Source organism: Vulpes lagopus, chromosome 23 (genome assembly GCF_018345385.1).
Source record: "Vulpes lagopus strain Blue_001 chromosome 23, ASM1834538v1, whole genome shotgun sequence".
Classification (NCBI taxonomy): domain Eukaryota; kingdom Metazoa; phylum Chordata; class Mammalia; order Carnivora; family Canidae; genus Vulpes; species Vulpes lagopus.
The window spans coordinates 51,497,587-51,521,838 of NC_054846.1; the positions used below are offsets into that span (position 1 = coordinate 51,497,587).

At 35.3% G+C, this 24,252-nt stretch overlaps 1 protein-coding gene across 5 annotated transcripts in view; it reads right to left on the minus strand.

Annotated features, from left to right (window-relative positions):
- SPATA6 (spermatogenesis associated 6) overlaps positions 1-24,252 on the minus strand; it is a 145,593-nt gene that overhangs the window by 108,854 nt on the left and 12,487 nt on the right. For 4 of the 5 annotated variants that reach the window (XM_041738805.1, XM_041738804.1, XM_041738803.1 and 1 more), the window contains exons 2-3: positions 15,724-15,861; positions 14,195-14,243 (exon numbers count right to left, since the gene is read on the minus strand). In XM_041738805.1, coding sequence (XP_041594739.1) covers positions 14,195-14,243; positions 15,724-15,861 — 187 coding nt within the window. Of the gene's footprint in view, positions 1-14,194; positions 14,244-15,723; positions 15,862-24,252 lie in introns of those variants that run through there. The other variant, XM_041738807.1, reaches the window with a different exon arrangement.

The window sequence follows — 24,252 nt, forward strand, 5'->3', positions numbered from 1 at the left end:
GATTAAGAAAGTGTAGTATTTATACAAGGACGGACAGACAGACCCATGAAACAGACCAGAGGCCCTAGAAAAAAATTCGCATGTATGTAGGCACTTAACTTAAGACAAACTAACATTACAGAGTGATGAGAATAAGAAAAGTCTTTTCATAAAATTGTATTACACACACAGATTCACATAAAATAAAAATGAGGGGCAGCCCCGGTGGCTCAGCAGTTTAGTGCCATCTTCGGCTTGGGGTGTGATCCTGGAGACCCGGGATCGAGTCCCACAACAGGCTCCCTGCATGGAGCCTGCTTCTCCCTCTGCCTATGTCTCTACCTCTCTCTCTCTGTGTGTCTCATGAATAAATAAATAAAATCTTCTTAAAAATTAATTAAATAAATAAACAAACAAACAAATAAATAAATGAAATTTTATTCCTACTTTATACCATATAAAAAAATGAAGTCTAGGTGAATTGTAAACCTAAATGTAACAAGTAAAGGAATAAGAATTTTAAATTATACAGAAGAATCTATTCATAACTTAGGGTAGGGAAAGAATTCTAAAAATGATCAAAAAAAGCACTAAGTATAAAAAAGATTAATTAATCAAACTACATTATTAAATTAGACTATATTAAATACAACTGTTCATCAAAAGAACAAAAATCACTAATAGGTAAAAAATGCAAGCCACAGGGTGAGAGAAGACATCTGCAATGCATATCACTGGGTTTATAACTAGAAAATATAGAAAATTCCTACAAATTAATGAGAAAGTAACAGTCTGATAGAGAAGTGAGCAAAAATAATTTCACACACATTAAAAGACATCCAAAAAGATTGATAAACATATGAAGAATTGGTCTACCTGATTTGTCTTCAGGGAAATGCCAAATAAAACCACTCTTCACCCATCACAATGACTAAAATGAAAAAGTCTGGCAATGCCAGGAGTCGGTAAGGATGTGGAGAACAACTTTATCAATGGCAGAGTGTCTTCTGGTAGAGCAACAGGAAATGTTGACCCTGAGAGTTAACAATTCCACTTCTATGTACATACATAATAGGAATGCATGTGCATGAGCACCACATCACGTAATCAGTAATGTTCAGAGCAATTTATTCCTAATAGCAAAAACTAGAAGTAACTTAAATGTCCATCCATCTCCATAAATAATAGAATACATAAATTGGAGTACAGTCACATAATGAAATACTATACAGCAATAAAAATGAATGGATGGTTTGCTAACAATAACACAGATAAATTTCTTAAGCAAAATGCTGAGCAAAAAAAGCCAGCATTAGAAGGGGGTATATGGAAGGCTTTCTGAAGTTCTAGCAATGCTCTATTTCTTGACTAGGTTCTGGTTACACAGGTGTTCACACTGTAATATTTCAATGAGCTATAAACAAATGCTTGAGTTAAACATAGTGGGTTAAATATATGCATTAGCTATGTTCCCTTCTGAGCCCTCACTAAAAAAAAAAAAAAAAGGATTAAACACACACACACACACACTCAAAGGCAAAACCTGAGAGGAAACAATTTGAACAGAATTGGCAACTGAGTTAGCAGGAGAAAGGATCTTAAGCTAATAGACAGGAAAGCTTAGAAGCAACCCATATTATAGTCAGGAATTTCTAACAGATTTAGTAATTGGTGGGGCCAGGTACCTCTGGAAATAACAGAATCAGTGGGGCTAAAAGCCACAGCAGTTGAAAGTTTAAGAAGCAGTTAAAAACCCCAGCTCCTTCTCCCAGTTTACTTTGCTAGAAAACTGTCTTTCCCCATACCCAGGCAGGTGACTGGAAGTTTATTCTCCAGAGAGGGTGGGACAGGGAGAAGAAGGTGAAAGGGAGGGAGAAGGGGAGGGAGGGGAGATGAGATGAGGGAAGAGTAGTCATCCTCATTATTTTTGTCCTTGGAATGGAAACAGCAGATACAGTTAATAGCAGGGATACTATATGAAAACAGATAAAGAGTCTGGGCTATACTGATACTTTACCATAGCTTCCTCTTCCACCAGGTTCTAAAAATCAATAGCAGCCAAGTTTATAGCCTATAGAAAGAAGATATGACTGATTTTTCTATTGAATATGACTGGCTGAAGAAAAAAGACATTAAAAAGGTAAGGACATCCTAAGTTTTCCAATAAGATAGCCCAGAGGAATCACCCTCCTAGAAGGTTCATATTGACAATCTCCATTCAGGAGGAACCCCCAACAGATTTAGCAAATAGGAGTGCCAGACATCTTTGGTACATAATTTCTAAAAGCATATTATTTTTCTGCTCTTAAATATGAACGGATGGCCAATAATTCGGTGACACTCTCTAATATGAAAGGCAGAAGCAAAAACACAAAACAGAAAATAAAAGTAGAAGCAGCAGTTTGTCTCCCCAAATCCCTTCATGAAAACAGACACAGCTACTACATAGCAAAACCATAAACCTATGGGCAACATTTATAATAAAATAAGGTGATAAGACTTCTCTACAAACCACTCACAGTCACAAAACCCATAGATACCAGCATCTATCTATGCAGGAAAGCAGAAGGAAGTAAAGGGTTAGCTAAAGGATCTAGGAAGAGAACCCCATAATAGCCAAAAGGTGCTCACTAGGAAGCACAGGTCAATTTGAGAAAAGCAGTTGAAATTGGGTGAATGTTTGCCCATTTCAATAGCAGGTCAGTTCAAAAGATTTAAGGTTAAGTTCCCAAGGCAGTAGTCTGGTAACCTGTAAAAACTAGAGAAACTGATCACCCAGGGTGATCAGGTAGGAGAAATCCCAAGAAACTAGGAGAAACTGTAGAGAATAGAATACAAATAAACAGGATTTTTTAAAAATAGAAAAAGAAAAACCAGAGAAAAATAGATGAACACAAGTAGAACAAAACAAAGGCAGAAAATCCCCAAAGGCAAGCCATGATATTCGCTGAACACTACAGAAGAACTCAGTGAGGCTTTAAAAAAGTTATCCTTAATCATGCTTCCTTCTAAACATTCAGGAAAAAACTAAATTCAATTAAGAATGAGCAAAGAAAACGATAAAGGTCAAATATATACCAGGTTCTTGTGTAAAAAAAATAATAGTAAGCAAAACAAAAAAAATTCCTACAATGAAAGAAGCCAAAAGACACTTGAAAAGAGATCACAACCATAATCTAACTTGAAAATTTAAAAAGTAATACAAGAGATTGAAGAGCAACATAAATCAAAGTCAGAAAAACAACAAAGTGAGATTGCATAACTCAGGAAGGAAGTAGAAATAGAGGAAATCATTTCAGAAATAAACATTAAAACAAAAGCAAATAAAAAAACAACAGACAAAAACCTTGAAGGAAATAAAAAGGAGATTTGTTTTAATCAAAGAGATCAAAAAATATTTTTAAATGAGAGAAAATAACAAATACTAAACACAAAAAAAACCCCCAACATACTTTAAGAGCAGACCCCGATGAAGAAAACTAAGGCAAAGTAAAAAAAATAAACACTAAATAGTACAATTCAGGAAGCTTTGCAAGATTAAAAACAGATTACAAACTACAGATGAGAAAGCACACACAATACTGAAGAATCCAAAGCCATACAAAATAACTTCAGGACATATTCAAAACCACTAGAGTTTAAAGATAAAAAAAATATTTTAGGCATGCAGGCAAAAAAAATGGCTTATAAGTGAAATAACATTAAACTTTGAGAAAATAATTTAAATATCTGAGAGAGAACTGGGTTAAGTTAAGCAAAAACTCAAAAAATAAAATAAATTACAAAGCCAAGCAAAGGGAAGAAAATATTAATTCAAGTGAAAACAGAATTCTTGCCAAGAAAAGTAACCGTAATATATTCACCACATGGTTCAGCTAAAAATACTTTTTACATGGCCATAACATAAACCAAAAGTGTGATACAACTGTATTAAGAGAAGAGAAAGACAGCAAAAGGGCATGTATATGTTTTCTAGGCAAGCACAGTATGTATGAAAAGTAAGGGAAAATAGAGATAATGCCTAAAAGAAAAAATCAAAATGTTTTAAATGCAATACAAATGTGTAGAAATTCATGGGTGAATACAAAGAAAAACAAGTTTTAAAAAAATAAAACCTAGTCCCTGGGGAGTGGGAAATTATGGAGCAGAGGGATTTACAGGACTACTGTTTTGTAATAAGCTTTGTAGACTACGTATAACTATGATATAAGGAAAAATAACAATTCTATAACCAATAAAATAATTTCAATATAAGTAAAACCAAAGTTAAAAAGGTAAGACATTAATAGCTACTGTATGCTTGTATTTATATAAGTACGTATATATGTATGAATGTAGACATCTGGTCTGAGAGGAAGTCCTACAGAATAAAAAAAATAAAATTAATTGCTTTGTAATTCTCTGGGTGAAAAGTTCTGAAGCCATGTGCATAATATCACTACCCCTTCTGTTTCAAAGAACTTGCCTTACTTTGGACAGTGCAAATTCAGTACTGGTGAGTTTGAAAGAAAAAGTGACACTTTCTTTTCAAATAAGTAATAAAAATAAAAATCACTTCATAAAGAAAAGTAAACCATTAAAAATAAAGCCAAGGAAGAAAATACTTCCATAAAGGATAGGATCTAAGTAAAACAAAAGTACCCCACCCTAGCTAGAATGATTCTGAAAGGGGCCAAATATGCAAGTGGAAAATGGACAATAAAACTTTCATTAAAATATTACATGACTATTTAGTATTGCCAGTTATTATTTCTGTGAACCATTTCCAGGGCAGAAAGAAAAATTATGCATTTTTTAACAAAAGAGATTTCCAAATATAGTTAGTTTGTAATTCCAATAGGTTTGCTCAAGGTATCAATGGTCTCAGAAGGAGTGTAAAGTTGAAAAACAAAGGATTTAAATAGAAAACAAATTTAAGAATTTGTGTCAATATACTAGCTACCTCGAGAATCTACCATCTGTTCAACGAGAAACTGCCCTACAAAGTGAAGTACCAAAATAAATCCTAAGGGTGACACTGTCACCCGCAACTGCCCAGCTGTAAAGAAATGGCCTGAAAAGTAACTGCTAAGGTTTCATTTATAGCTTATGATAAGAACCTAGATTAACTTCTACTGAGAAAAAGCATTTACTAGTTTCTATGAACAATCTTCTATTCCTTTATACTTACAAAATATATTTTAGCAAAAATAGTTCAGGAAGAAAGACCTTAAATCATTGAAAGAAAACCTAACCACATAGCAAGTTAATGTAATTACATCTACTGGAACATACAGCATAATCAACCTCATTTTATAGTTGCCCTTTTTCTTGTTACTAAATAATGACAATTTTCCTCATTCCTCTACAAAAATTCTCATTTTTCACATGTACTGTTAGTGTAAGTTCCAGAGTTAAATGCACTGCAATACTCCAGATATCCTACATAAATACAGCAAATCAAAAGCTACAGTAAATACCTTGAGAGTGCCAGAATGCTGTTAGCCCTCAGCACCAGCCAGAACAATTGCTCTAATAATATCCTCGGAATGCCTATTTACCTGCCACAACTACAAAGATGAATTCGTTGGAATGTATTCATCACTATGGATTTAAAATATGAATCCTGAATCCTACAAGCCCTCCTTGAGGATTGAGGCAGGGACACTCCCATTTGTAGACTTTGAAGGATATATTCTTGGCCTTCAAATCTTCACCTGAAAGTATTTTAATACCCCAGACACTAGCTAAGCACTAATTCCCAGAAGCTTGAGAAGCAGGAGCTCGTAAAACTGCAATTTTTCCCTACAGGCAAGAAAAAGCAATAGGTACACCTGCTAATCCAGTACAATATAAATAAAAATCGTATCTTCTCTGTATCCAAGTGTTAAAGGGAATGAGGCCAGAGAAGCTATTAATTACAAATTTTTAAATACAAAATACATTTCCTAATCAAAGGATTATGACACTACAGACAGCTGCTATGTCTCAATAAAAGAGTTCCAACAGTCATAAAAATAGTAATGAGAGACAGGTTTACGATGCATTATGATATTTTATTTAAGTCTATTAGATACCTAATATGTGCCAGGTATTGCTATATGTATGAGATATACCAGTAAACAAAACAGGAAAAACCTCCGCTCTTATGAAACTCTCACATTATTGAAAGAAAAAATAATATACCAGTGCTACAAAGAAAGACAGAAGGACCATTCATTCGTATTTTCCCTGAGCAGTATCCTTTTTATACCTGTTGTCTTGGTGAAACTATTAAAAGCATGCTGTTTTACCCAAAATATCCTGGGTTTAAGATATAATAACTCTAAATGGGATAGGTAGAGATTGATACATTGAGCAAAAGGTGCTATTTTAGATACTCCAGTGAGAAAAGGCCTCTTATTAGGAGGGTAAATTTCAGCAACGACTGGAAAGAAGTGAGGGAGCAAGCAATATGGATATCTTTAGGGAGAGCTTTTCAAACAGCATCCTCTGTGTGTATGTGTGTAGAAAAGAATCTAAACCTTCACTGAGAAAGGATGAGAATCCACACTTTCAATAAAGAAGTCTATGAAGTAGAAAACTTTCATTGTTTCTTGCCTAAAAATGGTTCCCAGGGTATAGGTTTAGCCATCACCAAGTTTATTCTGGTAATTCCACAATTAAAATAGTTTCCCTAAAGAGAATGCCTTCTCTATGAATATAAAATTGCCATGCACAGCCGGGTGGCTCAGCGGTTTAGCACCGCCTTTGGCCCAAGGTGTGACCATGGAGACCTGGGATCGAATCCCACGTCAGGCTCCCTGCATGGAGCCTGCTTCTCCCTCTGCCTGTGTCTCTGCCTCTCTCTCTCTCTTTGTGTGTCTCTTATGAATAAATAAATAAAATCTTTTTTTAAAATTGCCTTATTATGGCTTTTAATATCATTGGCACTTAATATCATTTATAAATCATATATATCCCTAGACCTCATGTGATTCTAAACCCCTGCAGATTCCTCAGAGGTGCAGATATGGTGTGAAATGGAACCGGGTAATTTTCCAGTAACAACACTAGTGACATTAATAGCACCACCAATAATAATAAACAACGGACATTTTAAGTGTTTATTATGTGCCAAAGACTGTTCTAAGCAACTTAACTGAGGTTCTTAAGGATCTGACCATTTGCCAGACTGTCCAGTTAAGGGGGTCCTTGAATCTCCTTGAGATTGGACCATGCTCAATTTGCTTTTAAATAACATTATCTTAAATAATATTGGATTTTATTTTATTTTTTTTTTAAATTTTTTAAGATTTTATTTATTCATGAGAAACACAGAGAGAGAGAGAGGCAGAGACACAGGCAGAGGGAGAAGCAGGCTCCATGCAGGGAGCCGGATGTGGGACTCGATCTCGGGTCTCCAGGATCAGGCCCTGGGCTAAAGGCAGGCGCTAAACCGCTGAGCCACCCGGGCTGCCCCAATATTGGATTTTAGATAAAAAGTACATATGAGTTTTATATATGTTACACAATGGAAAATGATACATGTGATTCACAATCTCAATAGAATACCACTGGTAGGTGGAAATTCTGGAGAAGTCCATGATTATATCAATGTTTCCTTACTTGAAATTCTTCTCTTTGCTTTTATTGACATAAAGTCTGCCTTACTTCTTTGGGTTCAATTTTATATTTTATTTAAAGGAGCTGCTTCTACCATTTCTACCATCACTCTGTGTTTAAGGTTAGTTTGGTACTATGGAGGCTCACTATGGGGACACCTACGAGAAAGCTCCACAGGTGTCCCCTCCCTTCTCCTCTATCAGAGACCTGTGTAGTTTTTAGAAAGGTGACACATGCACCACTTGAACCTAAGTACAACATGTATAAGCTAAGAGACAGCATATTGTATTCCCCCAACAGTAATTAGAAAAAATCTCAAAACTTTATTAAAATTATGGATCACAGACTTCTTATTCTAAGAATAGGGAAGACATGAGGCCTGAAGCTGCTGCAATTTTGTACCAGAAATCTGACTCCCATAAATGAGGTGAAGATTCAGGAGTATATAACAATTATAAATGTCTAAACATCTAAAACAGAGCTTTAACAATACAATACATTAATATGGGTCTAATCAGGAGAGAGAAATCACAAAAGGAAAATTTAATATAAAGAACTATTAACTATAATAGGAGTTAAAGTAATGAAAGACTGTCTAGCTGTAAAGACACAAAGAGAACTTAAAAGAATATAGGAATAGCAGACAAAAGCCACAGCCATCACTCCTGAGGCTCAGAGCACGGAAGAAAGAGTTTTCCCCTAGCTGTTTTCTCCAGGGCTGAGATCCAGAACTTGTTCAAGAGGGTACAACTTTTGCTTATTGAAAGAGAAAAGTTGCTCACTTACTAGAAATCTGCCTAAGGCACTAGCTAGCAATCTTCCATGTAAGGTGACAGGAAGGTTATTCACAGAGAGGTGTTTCACCAGAGGCACTTCAGTACAAAACTACAAACAATACACAACACAACAGGGACAGCCACTCTGTACTGCAGTACCTGAGCTCCAGGGAAGGCTCAAGCACCACAGGAGTCTGTGTTGGAAAAAGCCAGGCTCAATGCAAGAGCTTACTAAGGAAGCACAACCATTTCCCTCTGTAACTTTACTCCGGGGCCCTCTACTACATGAAGCTTCAGTGCCAGCTAAGGAAAAAAAAATATTTGAAAGAACCAGATCAATTTCCACAGAGCAGGCAAAAAGATTGAATTTGGAACTGAGGGGTAAGAAATCAATAACCAGGACATTATATGAAGCAAAAACTGAAATAAATGAAAGGAGAAACAGAAAATTCAATAATTATAGCTGGACATTCAAATGCCCTTCTCTCTGTAATTGATAGAACAATCAGGCCTCCCTCACCCCTCGAAAGATAAAATCAGCAAGAATATGGAAGACTTAAACATTATCAGCCAACTTGACCTAATAGAAATAGATAGATCTAGAATATCTCAACCAACATCAGCAAAATGCACATTCAAGGGCAAGTGGAATATTATCAAGGATAGAAATATGTCTCAGTAAATTTAAAAGAACTAAAATCCTATCAAGTATGTTCTCTTACCACAGTAGAATTAAGTTAGAAATCAATATCATAAAGAAATGTGGGAAATGTGAAAATATTTGGAAATAACATATTTCAAAATAAACCGAAGAGCAAAGAAGAAACCACACACACATAAAAATTAGACAATATCTTGAAATTAATGGAAACAAATAACATCAAAATTTAATAAATGCAGCAAAATCAGTATGTAGAAAGAAATTTTAGCTTTAAATGCTTATAAAAGTAGATATATCTAAGACCAATCATCTAAACTTGTATTCAAGAAACTAGGAAAGGAAGAACAAAGCATGCACTAAGCAGGTAGAAGAAAGAATAATAAAGATTAGAATAAAAATCAGTAAAATTGAAAATATGAAAACAGAGAAATATCACTGAAATTAAAAAGTGATTCTTCAAGGGGTCTCGGTGGCTCAATCAGTTAAGCATCTGCCTCCGGCTCAGGTCATGATCCCAGGGTCCTGGGATGGAGCCCTGTGTCAGTCTCTGCTCAGCATAGAATCTGCTTCTCCTTCTCCCTTTGCCTACTCCCCTTCACTCATGTTCTCTTACTGTCTCACTCTCACTCAAACAAATAAATAAAATCTTAAAAAAAAGTTAAACACATACATTGCATACAATCCAGCTTCTATCCATATATTCACAGCAATTAGCCAAACACTAGAAATAATCCAAATGTCCATCCAAACGCCCATAAAATAGAAATAATACTAAATGCAGAGAAGATTCTAAGAGAACTGCCTTTATGAACTATCAAATCTCTGACATATGAACATGATGTGTCATTTCATTTTTTTAGCTGATCTTTAATTTCACTCGGTAATGTTTTAGAGTTTTGGAAAGGGAAAAAAGTTTCATATGATAGAGTACCAATTTGTCAATAAAGAGGAATGAACCAGTAAAACGTAGAATAACATGGATAGACCTCAAAAGTGGTGAAAGAAGCCAGACACAAAAGACTGCATATTAATCTATCTACATGAAATTTCTAGAAAAGGCAAAGAAAGAGAGAAAATAGACCAGTGGTTACTAGGGACTGGAAGTGGGCATAAGGAATGACTACAGATAAGCAGCAGGAAACTTTTCAGATAACGGCAGTATCATAAATTGAATAGTGATGATGGTTCACAACTGTATATGTTTTCTAGAAATCATTTAACTACAGTTATAATGGTCAATTTTATGATATGTAAATTATACCTCACTAAAGCTATTAATGTAAGGGAAGAAGAGAAGAATGACTCTGCCTTTCCTACAAGAATTGTGTTTTGGGGTAACCAAATTGCTAATAAAGAAAATTTTTTATAGAGGAACTCTACTAATACATATAGAAAGTGACAATATTAGAAAATCCACACTTTATAATCCCTAATGAAAAAATGGATCTCAAAGGGTGCTAAAGCTACTAGGTGGAAAGACTGATGAGGAACTTTGCAATGGAGGAGTTAGGCTGGTGCTACCTGGAGCCAAATCATCAATCTTAATATTACCAAACTTAACACAATCAGACTCGTATGCCATTTGATATTTTACGACAAGTACACAGCATCAACTGTGAAGGATTCTTGACCAAAAATAAATAAATAAATAAACCTGAATCCAATCAAATCTCTAGATCTAATTAACAGTTTATATAATACAGTAATAAACAAGCTAAACCACCTTTTTTTTTTTTAAACCACCCTTTAAGGAAGCAATCAGTCAAATCCAAGTTGTAGGATATTTTTTGAAGATTTTATTTATTTATTTGATAGAGAGACATTAGAAAGCGGGAGAGGGGTAGAAGAAGCAGATTTCCTGCAGAGCAGGGGACCCAAGACCAGGCTCGATCCCATGACCCTGAGATCATGACCTGGGCTGAAGGCAGATGCTTTACCAACTAAGCCCTCAGGTGCCCCTCTAGAATATTCTAAAGGACTTGGGTTTTCTAGCAAGTTCACAGCATTAAAGGGGGTGCCTGTCTGGCTCAGTCAGTGGAGCATGTGACTTCTTGATCTTGAGGTTGGAGGTTCAAGCCTCATATTGGGGTGGAGATTACTTAAAAATAAAAACTTAAAAAAAGAAAGGGAAACTACTACAGAAAAAAAGAAGTTTAGGAGCTAAACAGCAATACACAAAGTGTGAACCACACCTTGATTGGATTCTGATTTAGCAAACCAACCATAAAAAGACATTTTGGTGACAACTAGGGAAATCTTCATAATGACTACATATTTGATGTTATTAAGAAATTATTAATTTTGGGAGTGACTGGATGGTGCTGTCAGTTAAACACCCGACTCTTATTTTCAATTCAGGTCATGGGACTCAGGGTTCTGAGATTGAGCCCTGTTTTAGGCTCCCTGCTCAGCATGGAGTCTACTTGAGATTCTCTCTTTCTCTCTCACTCTGCCCCTTTCACTTGTACTCTCTCTCTCTTTTTTAAAGATTTTATTTATTTATTCATGAGACACACAGAGAGAGGCAGAGACATAGGCAGAGGGAAAAGCAGGCTCCACATAGGGGGCCTGATGTGGGACTGAGTCTGAGACTCCGGGATCACGACCTGAGCTGAAAGCAGACGCTCAACCGCTGAGCCACCCAAGCATCCCTCTCTCTCTCAAATAAATAAATATTTTTTAAAAAATTAATTGTATTGTATGATATCAGCATAGTAGTTGTGTATGTGTGTGTGTGTGTGTGTGTGTGTGTGTGTGTGTGTGTATTTCAGTCTTTATCAGTCAGAGATCATGCCAGAGTATTTGTGGTAAAATAATGTAAATTATTTGCTTTTAAAGAGTCCCACAATTACTTAAAGATTGATAATATGGGTGATCCCTGGGTGGCTCAGCGGTTTAGCACCTGCCTTTGGCCCAGGGTGTGATCCTGGAGTCCTGGGATCGAGTCCCACATCAGGCTCCCTGCATGGAGCCTGCTTCTCCCTCTGTGCCTGTGTCTCTGCCTCTCTGTGTGTGTGTGTGTGTGTGTGTGTGTGTGTGTGTGTGTGTCTCATGAATAAATAAGTAAAATCCAGAAAAAAAGAAAAGATTGATAATATGTTGAAAATTGTTGAAGCTAGACAATATATATGTTGGGCTTCATTGCCCCATCCTCTCCACTCTCAGTATGTTTTTAATTTTTCATATTAATAAGGTTAGTGGACAGGGAAAGACTGCAAAACTAAAAGAAAAAGAAAAGTAAAAGAAAAGGGGGGGCTGCAGCTCACAAGAGAGATTAGAAATAAAGGCTGATGTGGAAGTCATCAGAAGATAGGGAACACATGAGCAGAATTTAAGAAGAGTAGAATATAAGAAGAAAGTAGAAAATAAATACATAAAAAGAGACCAGAGAAGTAAAGCCAGTGGAATAGTAATAAATAAAGACAGAGTAGAAAAAGATGAGTTTGAGAAAGGTACCAAAAAGAAGAGATCTAAAAGAAAAATTGAATCAGAATCAAGGCAAGAAAGTTTCCAAATAATAACTACTAAGTACTCTTCTTACAGCCCCCAAATTTCCAATCAAATAGAATAAAGGGGCACCTGGGTGGTTTAGTTGGTTAAACATTCAACTCTTGGTTTCAGGTCAGGTCCTAACCTCATGGTTGGTGAGAATGAGCCCCATGTGGGGCTCCACATTCAGCAGGAGTCTGCTTGGATATTCTCTCCCTCTGCCCCTTCCCCCACTTGCATGCTCTCTCACTCTCTCTCTCTCAAATAAATAAATAAATCTTTTTTAAAAAATACACAGAAAAAAAAGAATTATGTTTCTAACAAAAGAATTTCAGAATGATGAAATAATTATCTCATTCAGCTATGAGATAAACAATATCTAGATATTAGATATTTAGATATTAGAATTCATATCTTCTAAAATACACAACACAATCTCCCAGATCTTGAAGATGTTGAAGGAATATTAAAAAGGCATTTATAAAAAAATAAATAAATAAAAATAAAAAGGCATTTACCCACTGGCACCAAATTGCCACCTAGCTAATCTGCCATAGTGAAAGATAGGATACCAAGTGCTAGAACAACTATAAAAAAATAAAGAAAGAAAGAAGATATTGACACAGGCCATTAAAGAGTTCTCTGGAGAAAAATCATTAAACTCTAAGATTCATGAAGATTAGATAGTAAACTGGCCCAATTTCTCCCCATATGCTCATATTCCAGCATGGTGCCAGGTCCCATGTTTCTACAATAATGGAGCCCCAGTGGGGTACTGGGGGCAGGTAGCATTGATGATGCCCAATATTGTTGGTGTTTTGAGCCACAGTTCTAAATGTTAGAGCAAACTGTGATCTCAGATCCCTCTCTAATTACAAGGATAAATAACAGAGCTTTTCATTTCATACTCGAAGCTTTAATAACTTATTCCCACGTATGTATTACCTCTGCATTGTTGCTCTCAAAAGTAGTTGTACCTCTTTATACTTAATTTCTAGTACTTTGAGGAATTTATTATCCACTTGAAAATGTCACTTCAAATAATTTATTAACATATTAGGGGGATCCCTGGGTGGCGCAGCGGTTTGGCGCCTGCCTTTGGCCCAGGGCGCGATCCTGGAGACCCGGGATCGAATCCCACATCAGGCTCCCGGTGCATGGAGCCTGCTTCTCCCTCTGCCTGTGTCTCTGCCTCTCTCTCTCTCTGTGACTATCATAAATAAAAATTAAAAAAAAAACAAAAAACAAATAATTTATTAACATATTAGATGCAATACAAAATGTAAATCATATATATTTTAAGCTATCATCCCTTAAATCTTCTATTATTTACTCTATTAATTTTCAATACACTGAGGTTAAAGACATATGCTTCTTTGCAAGGCAAAGCCCTACCTAACATGAATCTCTATCTTTACATCAAAAACAATTCATATCATCTAAATCAATATAAGGTTCAAATAAGTCTTTTTGATTTCCACAGACCCAACACAGAAAAAGGAAAAACTCCCAGCCTCTCTGCAGCACATGTATATTTTATTATTTCCAGGTATATTCTGAAAAATGTTTTTAAAAATGCTTAAAAGGTCTCCAATTGAGATCTTTAAAATTCTTAGCAAACTTTTTTAAAATTTTACTTAACTCAAGATTAATAAGCATAATTCTAAAATGTCCTAGAATCAGGAATGAAAAGTTAAAAACTTACATTCAAGCTGTGCAACCACATCTCCAGGGTCTACTGCTTCAGGGAACACCTATAGTGGGAGAATGTAGATGGAAGCAGGGTGGGAAAGAAGAAATGAAAGGAACAGACACATAAAAAGTCTTTGTTTTTCCCCTCATTCCCATAATATTCCTTTCCCACCCAAAGAAATTTCTGACATTATTGAGGACTGTCACTTCATCTCTGTTTCCCATGATCACTATGGAGGGTCTGACAATTAAACACCCATTACAGCTGACTATGGCTCCCTCTCCAACGTCACCAGTGCTTCATCTTCATCTCCAGTTCCTCCTGCTATTTGTTTCCATGGTCATACTGGCCTTCTTGGTGCGCCTCCAATTCATCAAGCTTATTCCCACCAAGAAGCCTTTCTATTTGCTATTCCTCGGCTTAGAATGCTTTTCCTGGGCAGCCCGGGTGGCTCAGCAGTTTAGCGCCGCCTTCGGCCCAGGTTGTGATCCTGGAGACCCTGAATCGAGTCCCATGTCAGGCTCCCTGCATGGAGCCTGCTTCTCTCTCTGCCTGTGTCTCTGCCTCTCTCTCTCTCTCTGTCTGTGTCTCTCATTCATGAATATATAAAGTCTTAAAAAAAAATTCTTAAAAAAAAAAAAAGAATGCTTTTCCTCCAGACCTTCGAATAACTGCTAACTGTCTCATAATTCAGGCTCAGCTTAAATGTTACTGCCATCTCTGAACACTCAGACCCTCTCCATCCCCTTGTCCTCCCTTTATTCTTTTCATGACATTTATCACTACATAAAATTATATTATTCTCATGTTTACTTGATTAGTGTCTGTTTCTCCCATTACAGTGAAAGCTCCAAGAAAGGAGGCTATTTGTCTTGTTTACCCAGTGCCTCAAACAGTGCATGGAACAGGGCAGGACATGGGTAATTACTTGCAGAAAAAAAGGGGAAAAGGAAGGAAGGAAGGAAGGAAGGAAGGAAGGAAGGAAGGAAGGAAGGAAGGAAGGAAGGAGGGAAGGGGAAGGGGAGGGGAAGGGAAGGGAACTCAAGGGAAGGAAAGGAGGGAGGGAGGAATGGGAGGTTAGGGAAGGAAGGAGGGAAGTAGAGAAGGAAAGAATGAAACAAAAAAAGTAAAGAATATGACTGGTAATAAACTAAAAGCAGTAGTTTTAGGGGAAAAATAGAAAAGAAACTCAAGAAAGAAGTACACGAGATAGCCATAAATAAAAATATAAAACCTATTTTTACCTATTAATATCTCCTCTTTTTTTTATAAAAATTATTTAATACTCAAGATGCTCTATCTTACATAAAGCCCACTAACAAAATTTGGAAATAGACTGATCCATCATGAAAAAGAGGCAACTGATTCACTGCATAATAGAATGCATATTTATTTTCAAGCTTCCGAGTTTAAGTTACAAATCTCCTTCTGAATGAAATCAAAGTATACAGTCAGCAACAATAATTTGTGCTCTGGGCTTTTATTAAAAATTGGAAGTATTCTGATTATTTGTTAATATTTGATCTGATATTTGAACTCACCTTTTCAAACACCATTCTGGCATTGAAGACCAGTGGAAAATTGGCTGGGACACATTGTGTCTTTTTGTATTGGCCAAACACACAGATGCTAAGATAGATGTCCTCCTTGTCTTTCAGCACCACTCCTGGACAAGTTACCTGAATGAAATTAGATAGAGAGATGTAACTGCTTTATGAATTCCCTGAACTATCCTACTAAAATAATTTACAAGGCATTACATTAAAACACTAGTCTGCTAAGCTAATAAAAATACGCACAAATAAAAAAAGGAGAGAGAGAGACTCGAGTGTTTACAGAGTTAAATGAAATGCCTTTATAACTTCCATCCCTCTGAGAAATCTATGATTCTCCATTTGGTTATTTGTGCCACATTTGAAGCTCTGTGTACTGGCTCTTGGGACAGACACTAACAGTTTTAAAGTCAGCCTTAGGCACCCACTTTACGCTGAATGCTGACATAAACTTATTCAGCATCATTTAATCACAAAGGATTAAGACTCAGCAGAAACAAAGCACTATCCTAAAAGACACAAAAAAATAGTGATAGAAAGTACCACCCTAAACAGCAGCCCATGCACACTCTCATCAAAAGCAATATGACAAACTTCCAAAGCTAGTGAACTATAAGTTTCTAGCCCAGTGAAATATTTTTAAAATATGAAATTGTATTTATTTAGCCACATGATTGACAGAAAGTATAGACACAAAATATGGCATTTCTAAAAACTACATGGCACAGTCTCCTCAGGCCCTGCCCACATTTCATTGTCAGTAATCAACCACACCCTTACATGGATTTTAAAGGCTAAGATTTCATTCCAATATACTCATATTGTAGTATCACTCAACACCTCCCCAATAATACAATCAAAGTATATTTGTATTGTCCTCTGACCACACACATTACATTCTTCCATTATTAGGATGACTACTCCTTACCATTCCATTTCATCTCCTCCTCATTTATAATTATCACCTCCCAAAGCTTACATCAATCAGCTACATCTCCTACAAAAAAAACCTATCTTGACTCACCAGATATCATTATTCATTCAATCTAACTCAAACATTTATTATGAATTTACTATATTAAGTAAAAACGTTTTAAATTCTCATAACATTTTGTAGTTCTCTTAAGGCCTAATTATTGTCTCCATGCATTTTAATTAAGTGGGTACATCTCACCTCTTTTAGTTGTAATTCCCTAAGGACAGAAATTTTATTCGCATCAGTGTACCCAAAGCCACAGACTTTCAGTGTTAAAAAGAAGCTTAGAGATTATCAAGTACAGCTTCATATTTTTTATATATGACAACAATAGAGCCCCAAGAAATATAGGTGATCTACTTACTTAAAGCGACACAGTAAATGAATCAATACAATACATTCAAAAGTGCTTAGAAAAGTGCCTAACAGGGCAGCCCCGGTGGCGCAGCGGTTTAGCGCCGCCTGCAGCCTGGGGTGTGATCCTGGAGATCCAGGATCGAGTCCCACATCGAGCTCCTTGCATGGAGCCTGCTCCTCCCTCTGCCTGTGTCTCTGTCTCTGTATCTCTCTCTCTTTCTCTGTGTGTGTCTCTCATGAATAAATAAATAAAATCTTAAAAAAAAAAAAGAAATGTCTGCCAGCTTTCTTTAAAAAAAAAAAAGTGCCTAACAGAGCATTCCACCAATATAGTTATTGTTAGACTGAAAATCATTATAATTTGTCATATCAACACAAATTATTGCACTGAATAAATGACTAAGACTTCATGTCTCTTTGTACATTGCAGTTAAGATTATTTTCTGTGCCAGATATTTTTACTTCCTCTCCCCCTGAATCAATTTTCCACTCTGTCCTAATATATTCCCCACTGATTATTAAAATCTATTAAAATCAAGGTCTTCAGCAAATCTCATGCTGTCCATCACCTTCATTTCCTACTCTGCCTCATTAAAATCAAATCTGTTAGAATCTCTCTAACTCCGTATTACCTAATGTGGTAGGTGCTAGCCACTTATGCTTACGGTTGTGGCTAGTCCAAATTTGAGATGGACAATGAGTGTAAAATACAAGATTTTGAGGATTTTGAGAACTTGTTCAAAAAGATTTTGAAGACTCATTACAAAATCAGCATAAAATATCTCATTAATAACTAACACTTTGAATATATTGACTTAAGTAAAATTATTATTAAAACTAATTTATTTATTTATTTTCACTTTTTTAATGTAGCTGGTAAAAAATTTACAATTACATCCTTGGTTCAAACTTGTTACTCATATTCTATTTCTACTGAGTTGTGCAGCTACTCTAATTGAGAGTACTCTATTGGAAACTACTGACTCTCTTTCCAATGTGCAATATATGCAAAAGGGCAACTGGGTGGCTCAGTGGTTGAGCATCTGCCTTTGGCTCAGGTTGTGATCCTGGGATCCTGGGATCAAGTCCCACATCAAGCTCCCAGCAGGAAGCCTGCTTCTCCCTCTGCCTATGTCTCTGCCTCTCTCTCTGTGTGTCTCTCATGAATAAATAAATAAAATCTTTGAAATATACATATACACACACACACACACACATATACGCAAGAAAGCATGAGTTTTTCTCACCCACATTTCTACAAATGCTGCCATGCTTTAAAAGAACACCCAGTAGCTTTCCAAAAAGAAAGTAGGAAAGGGAGGGTGGGTAAAGAAAATCAGATTGAACAAACAGAAAATAAAAAGCAAAGCAGTTGACTTAAACAACCATATGGATAATTACATGAATGCAAATAATCTAAGCATTCTAATTAAATGGAAGAGATTGTCAGATTGGATAAAAAAAAGCAAGAACAATATGCTGTATGCAAAAAAAAAAATCACTTTAAAGATAAAGATGCACATGGCAAAGTACTTTCAGACTGGTGGACCAAATACCTCCAAAAATCAGCTCCTCTATAAAAGCAAAAGAGAACATTACCAACAACTGGTGAAATCAACTTTTTACAGCTATAGAAAATAACTAGAGATTTGCAACAATCTGAAGAGCATTTATTTGAAAAAAAATAGCTGACTTGCAGTTAAAACAGTGATACTGTGGTATGCTAACATATTCTACTCCCCATCTCCTCTACTCAGGTCTTCTTTAGCCTTGAAATACAAAATCCTTAGAATTATATTAGCCATGAAAACCAGCAGTCACACAGACACTGGAGTGTTCAGAACAGGTTTAACGCTACCCAAAAAGCCTCATCCCCGTGGAACTGCCATTATTTGATCTGTCTGACAGTTCCCTGGAAACCCTCATTCACAGGGATTCTCTTTATTTGATCTGAATTGGAGTTCACTCATACAAACAGCCTTTCTCCCGAAGGCAATTGTCAAAAACAATCAGTAGCAATTGTTTAACACAACAGATACCCGAGGCAGTGATCACAATTGAGGCAAACCATAACCTGATCAAAATGCAAAGCTGGAAATGCATGTATATGAGTGTATGGGGGGGGGAGCTGCTGTCTTGAGAAGCTATATAACATAATTTTGGCAGTTTAGAAGATCATGCACATGTTCAAGGTTGTGCATGTGCTCAGAAATGACCTGATGAAACCCTAATCTCTCTGGCTGACCCTGAGGCTTTGAAATAGTTGGAAGTGAAGGCTAAGACAGAGTTGTAAACTACCTGCACAGCACAGAAAATATGCCTCAACAATCATACAAAAATCCTCAGCAAAGACAGGGAGACTTATTGGTTCAAGACATTTAAGGATATATAAATCCAGTCATTAGCAAGCCATGAAGCTAACCAAGCAGACTTTGGTGGCCACCCGTGACAAAGAATACAGACGTTAACTCAGGAAAGTAACTAAACAAACAGAAAGCAATTGCAAACAACAAACCCTGAGAAAGAGGGGGAGTCTGATTTACAGAGTTCCATATTATACTATTTAAAATGTTTAATTTTCAACAAAAAAAAATATTACATGCAAAGAAACAAGAGAATCACACATACACAGGGGAAAAGGCAGTCAACAGAAACTGTCTCTGAGGAAGCCCAGTCTCCTAAACAGAGACTTTAAATCACCTATTATAAATATGTAAAAAGAACTAAAGGAAACCTTGTCTAAAAATCTAAAGCAAAAAATAAAAATAAAAAATAAATAAAAATCTCAAGTAAAGTATGGCAACATGGCAATAATGTTTCATCAAAAAAGGAATATCAAAAATAAGTAGTAATTATTTTTTTAAAGAACTAAGTAGAAATTCTAGAGTTGAAAAGCACATGACAGAAATGAAAAAAATTCACTAAAGAAGCTAGCAGAAGAAAGACTACGTGAACCTGAAAATATTATTCAGCCTAAGGAACAGAAAGAAAAAATAAAGAAAAATGAAGAGGGACATCAGGGTGGCTCAGTGGTTGAGTATTTGCCTTCGGCTCAAGTGTGATCCCGGTGTCCCGAGATCAAGTCCCATATATCGTGCTCCCCATAGGGAGCCTGCTTCTCCCTCTGCCTGTATCTCTGCCTCTCTGTTTCTCATGAATAGATAAAATCTTTAAAAAAAAAGAAAAAAGAAAAATGAACAGAATCTCAGAGATCTGTGGAATACTATTAAGCACAACATAGAAATGATAGGAACCCCAGAATGAGAGGAGAAATGGCCAGAAAGAATATCTGAAAAAAATAATGGACAAAAACTTCCATAATTTAAAGAAAAGTAATCTATACATCCAACAAGCTCAGAGAATTCCAAACCACATAAAAGACAAAGATGAAGAGAGAATTTTTAATGCAACACAAGAGAAGTGATTCAACAGGTACCAAAAATCCTCAATAGGATTAACAGCTGATTTTGCATCAGAAACATGAAGCTATAAAGAAGTGAGATGACTTATTCAAAGTGCCGAAGGAATTTCAGAATATTTGCACAATGCACTTCAATTCTATCAAATAAGAATTCAATTTCAACAAAAATTTCCCTTCCAAAAGGATGGAAAACTAAGACATTCTTAGCAAAACAAAAACAGGTAATTCATCATTAGCACAATTTCCCCATAAGATATACTAAAGAAAATCCTTGAGTAGAAAGGACACTAGACAGCAACTCATATCCACATGAAAAAAAAAAAAAAGAACACAAGGAAGGGAACTGCATAGATAAATATGATGACAGTATACATTTTTTTCTCTTATTGCTCCATCCTTAATTAAAATTAAATTACATAAAGCAGCAATTACTAAACTGTGTTGATAAGGCTTATCTGTATAAAGATATAATTTGTATGACAATAAAATCATTAAGGGACAGAATGGAACTAAATAGAAGCAAAAGTTTTGTGTACTATTCAAATTAAATTGGTATTAATCCATACCAGATTGTTATAAACTAAGATAGTAATTGTGAACCCCCCGAACAACCACTAAGAAAATACCTTAAAAACATAGTAATAGAAACAAAGGAATTAAAATGATATACTAGAAAACAGTTAACACAAAAGGCAGTAATGCAGAAACAGAGAAACAACAAAAAAGACATGACATGCAGAAAACAAATGGCAAAATGAAAGAGACAAATCCTACCTTAACTGTGATTACATTAAAGGCAAACTGACCAAATACTCCAAGCAAAGGTAGAACTTGGCAAAATGGATAAAAACTATAAGCCAGCTATATGTTGTCTATAAGAAACACACTGTAGATTCAAAAACACAAATGAGTTGATTGTAATAGAATGGAAAAAATGAACTATGCAAGCAGCAACCAAAAGAGAGCTGCAATAGTTATACTAATATCAGACAAAATAGACATTAAAACAAAAATGGGCACTAGAAACTAAAACAGACATTTTATAATGACACAGCAATTAAAAACACATCTATAAGATACAGATTTCAAGAAAACATATATGCACTTAACAGAGCTCCAAGATACATGGAGCAAAAAATGATAGCTATCTCTTCAAAGAAGATAAAACAAATGACCAATAAACTCACGAAAAACGTTCAATATCACTAGTCATTGGGGAAGTATAAATCAAAACCATACTGAAATATCTCTTCACATCCACTAAAATGACTATAATTTAAAAGATGGACAAAAACAAGTGTTGGGGAGCATGCCAAAAAATGGGAACCCTTATACTTTGCTGATGGAAATGTATCAATGGCACAGCCACTGTGGAAAAATGTTTGGCAGTTCCTCAAAAAAACTAAACAGAGTTACCATGAAATTCAGCAATTCCTAGGTATATACCCAAGAGTGCTGAAAACATGTAACAACCCAAAAATATATATAAGAGTATAACAGCATTTTATAAGAGTCAAAAAGTAGACACAATCCAAATGTCCATCAACTGAAGAATAGATTAGCAAAATGTGGTATATTCAATGGAATATTATCTGACCATAAAAAGGAATAAAGCACTGACAGATGTGACGTGAATGAACCTTACAAGCATGCTAAGTGAAAGCAGCCAGACACAAAAGGCTACATACCTTATGATTCCATTTATATAAATGTCCCCAATAGGCAAACCTATAGAGTTAGAAATTCAATTAGCGGTAGCCAGGGTCTTGAGGAAGAGGGAAAATGAGGAACAGCAGCTAATAGATATGGGATTTCTTTATAGGGTGATGAAAATACTCTGGAATTGATTGTTTTACAATTTTTCAGTGAATATATTAACATTCACTGAATTGTACACTTTAAATGTTTTGTTTTAAGACTTTATTTATTTATTCGTGAGAGACACAGAGAGAAAGTAGAGACACAGGCAGAGGGAGAAGGAGGCTCTATGCAGGGAGCCCAATGTGGAACTCAATCCCGGGACTCCGGGACTCCTGGGATCAAACCTGTTGAGCCACCCAGGTGTCCCTAAATGGGTATATTTTTATACTTGAATTATATCTTCATCTTTTAAAAAATAAAGATTTAAGATAAAAGCTGCCTCTCTCTCTCTCTCTGTGACTATCATAAATAAACAATAAAAAAAAATTTAAAAAAAAGCAAAATGATAGGAAAAGATATACCATGCATTCATTAATCATAAGAAAGCTGGATGACTGTCTTAATATGATATAAAGTAGACTTAAGAGAAAGATTACCAAGGTTAAAGTGAAATATTTCATATTGATTAAAAATTTGATTTATCAGGAAGCTATAACAAAATTAAATGTATAGCCTTAATAATACAGTATCAAAGTAAACGAAGCAAAAAATTACAGTATATAACTGTAACTGATTTTTCAGTAACTGATAAAATAAGCAGTCAAAAGATCATTAAGAGTATAAAAAATGTGAACGACATTCAAGTAATTTGACCTAATTGACATTTATGTAATAACTCCATCCAAGAGCAAAAGGATACACATTTTTTTCAAGTGCACATGAAAACATTCATGAATAGAGATGATATTATGAGCCATATAAGTCTAATAAACATAAATGGACTGAAGTCATGCAGAGTATATTTTCTAATCCCATTAAACCAAACTAGAATAAACAATAGGAAAATCTAAAAAAAAAAACAGGAAAAAATTAAAAATTAAAAAACAGGAAAATATCTAGAAAAAAATCTAAATATTTAGAAATTAAACAATAGATTTCTAAATCACAAGAATAGAAATTACAAGACAAATTAAAAATACTTTGAACTGCGTGAAAATGAAAAGACAACATATAAAAATGTGTCAGATATAATTAAATCACTTCTAAAAGGTATACTGTAGTATTAAATCTTAGAAATTCCCTGCAATTCTTTTTCTTCAGAAAAGGCATTTGACATCTGTAAGCTCCATTCACGATAAAAGCTCTAGAAAACTGAGGCCTGAAGGAAATTTCCTCAACTGATAAAGAATATCTATGAAAAAGCCTAAATTTGATGTCATACTGATGTTGAAAGACTGGATGCTTCCCCAATATCAGCAGAAAGGTCAGTATGTCCATGCTCAACACTTGTATTCAATGTACTATATAGGTCCTGGCCAGTGAAAAAGGACAAGCAAAAGAAATTTTAAAAATAAAAGAAATACAGCGCCTAGGTGGCTCAGTTGGTTAAGCATCAGCCTTTGCTTCACGTCACGATCCCAGCGTCCTGGGATTGAGTCCCACACCAGGCTACTTGCTCAGCCAGGAGTCTGCTTCTCCCTTTGCCTGCAGCTTGCCCTGCTTGCACTCTCTGTCTGACAAATAAATAAAATCTTTTTAAAAATAAAAAATAAAAGAAATAAAAGGTATACAAATTGAAAAGAAGTAAAACTGATTATTTGTAGACAACCTAATTGTAGTCTATAATCTACAAATATGCTACTAGAAATAAAGAATCTGATGTCATAGGATATAAATTCAATATGCAAAAATCAATGTTATTTCTTTGTGTCAGAACACTTATATGAATTTTTTTTATTTTTTTTTAAAAAAATGAAAAATTTTTAAAAGTACCATTTGCAATAGCATTAAAACCTGAGGTATGCAGTACTTACATATAAATTTAACAAAATATGTGTGAGGCATGCCTACTGACAACAATAAACACTTCTGAAAGAAACTGAAGGTCCAGACAATGTAAAAA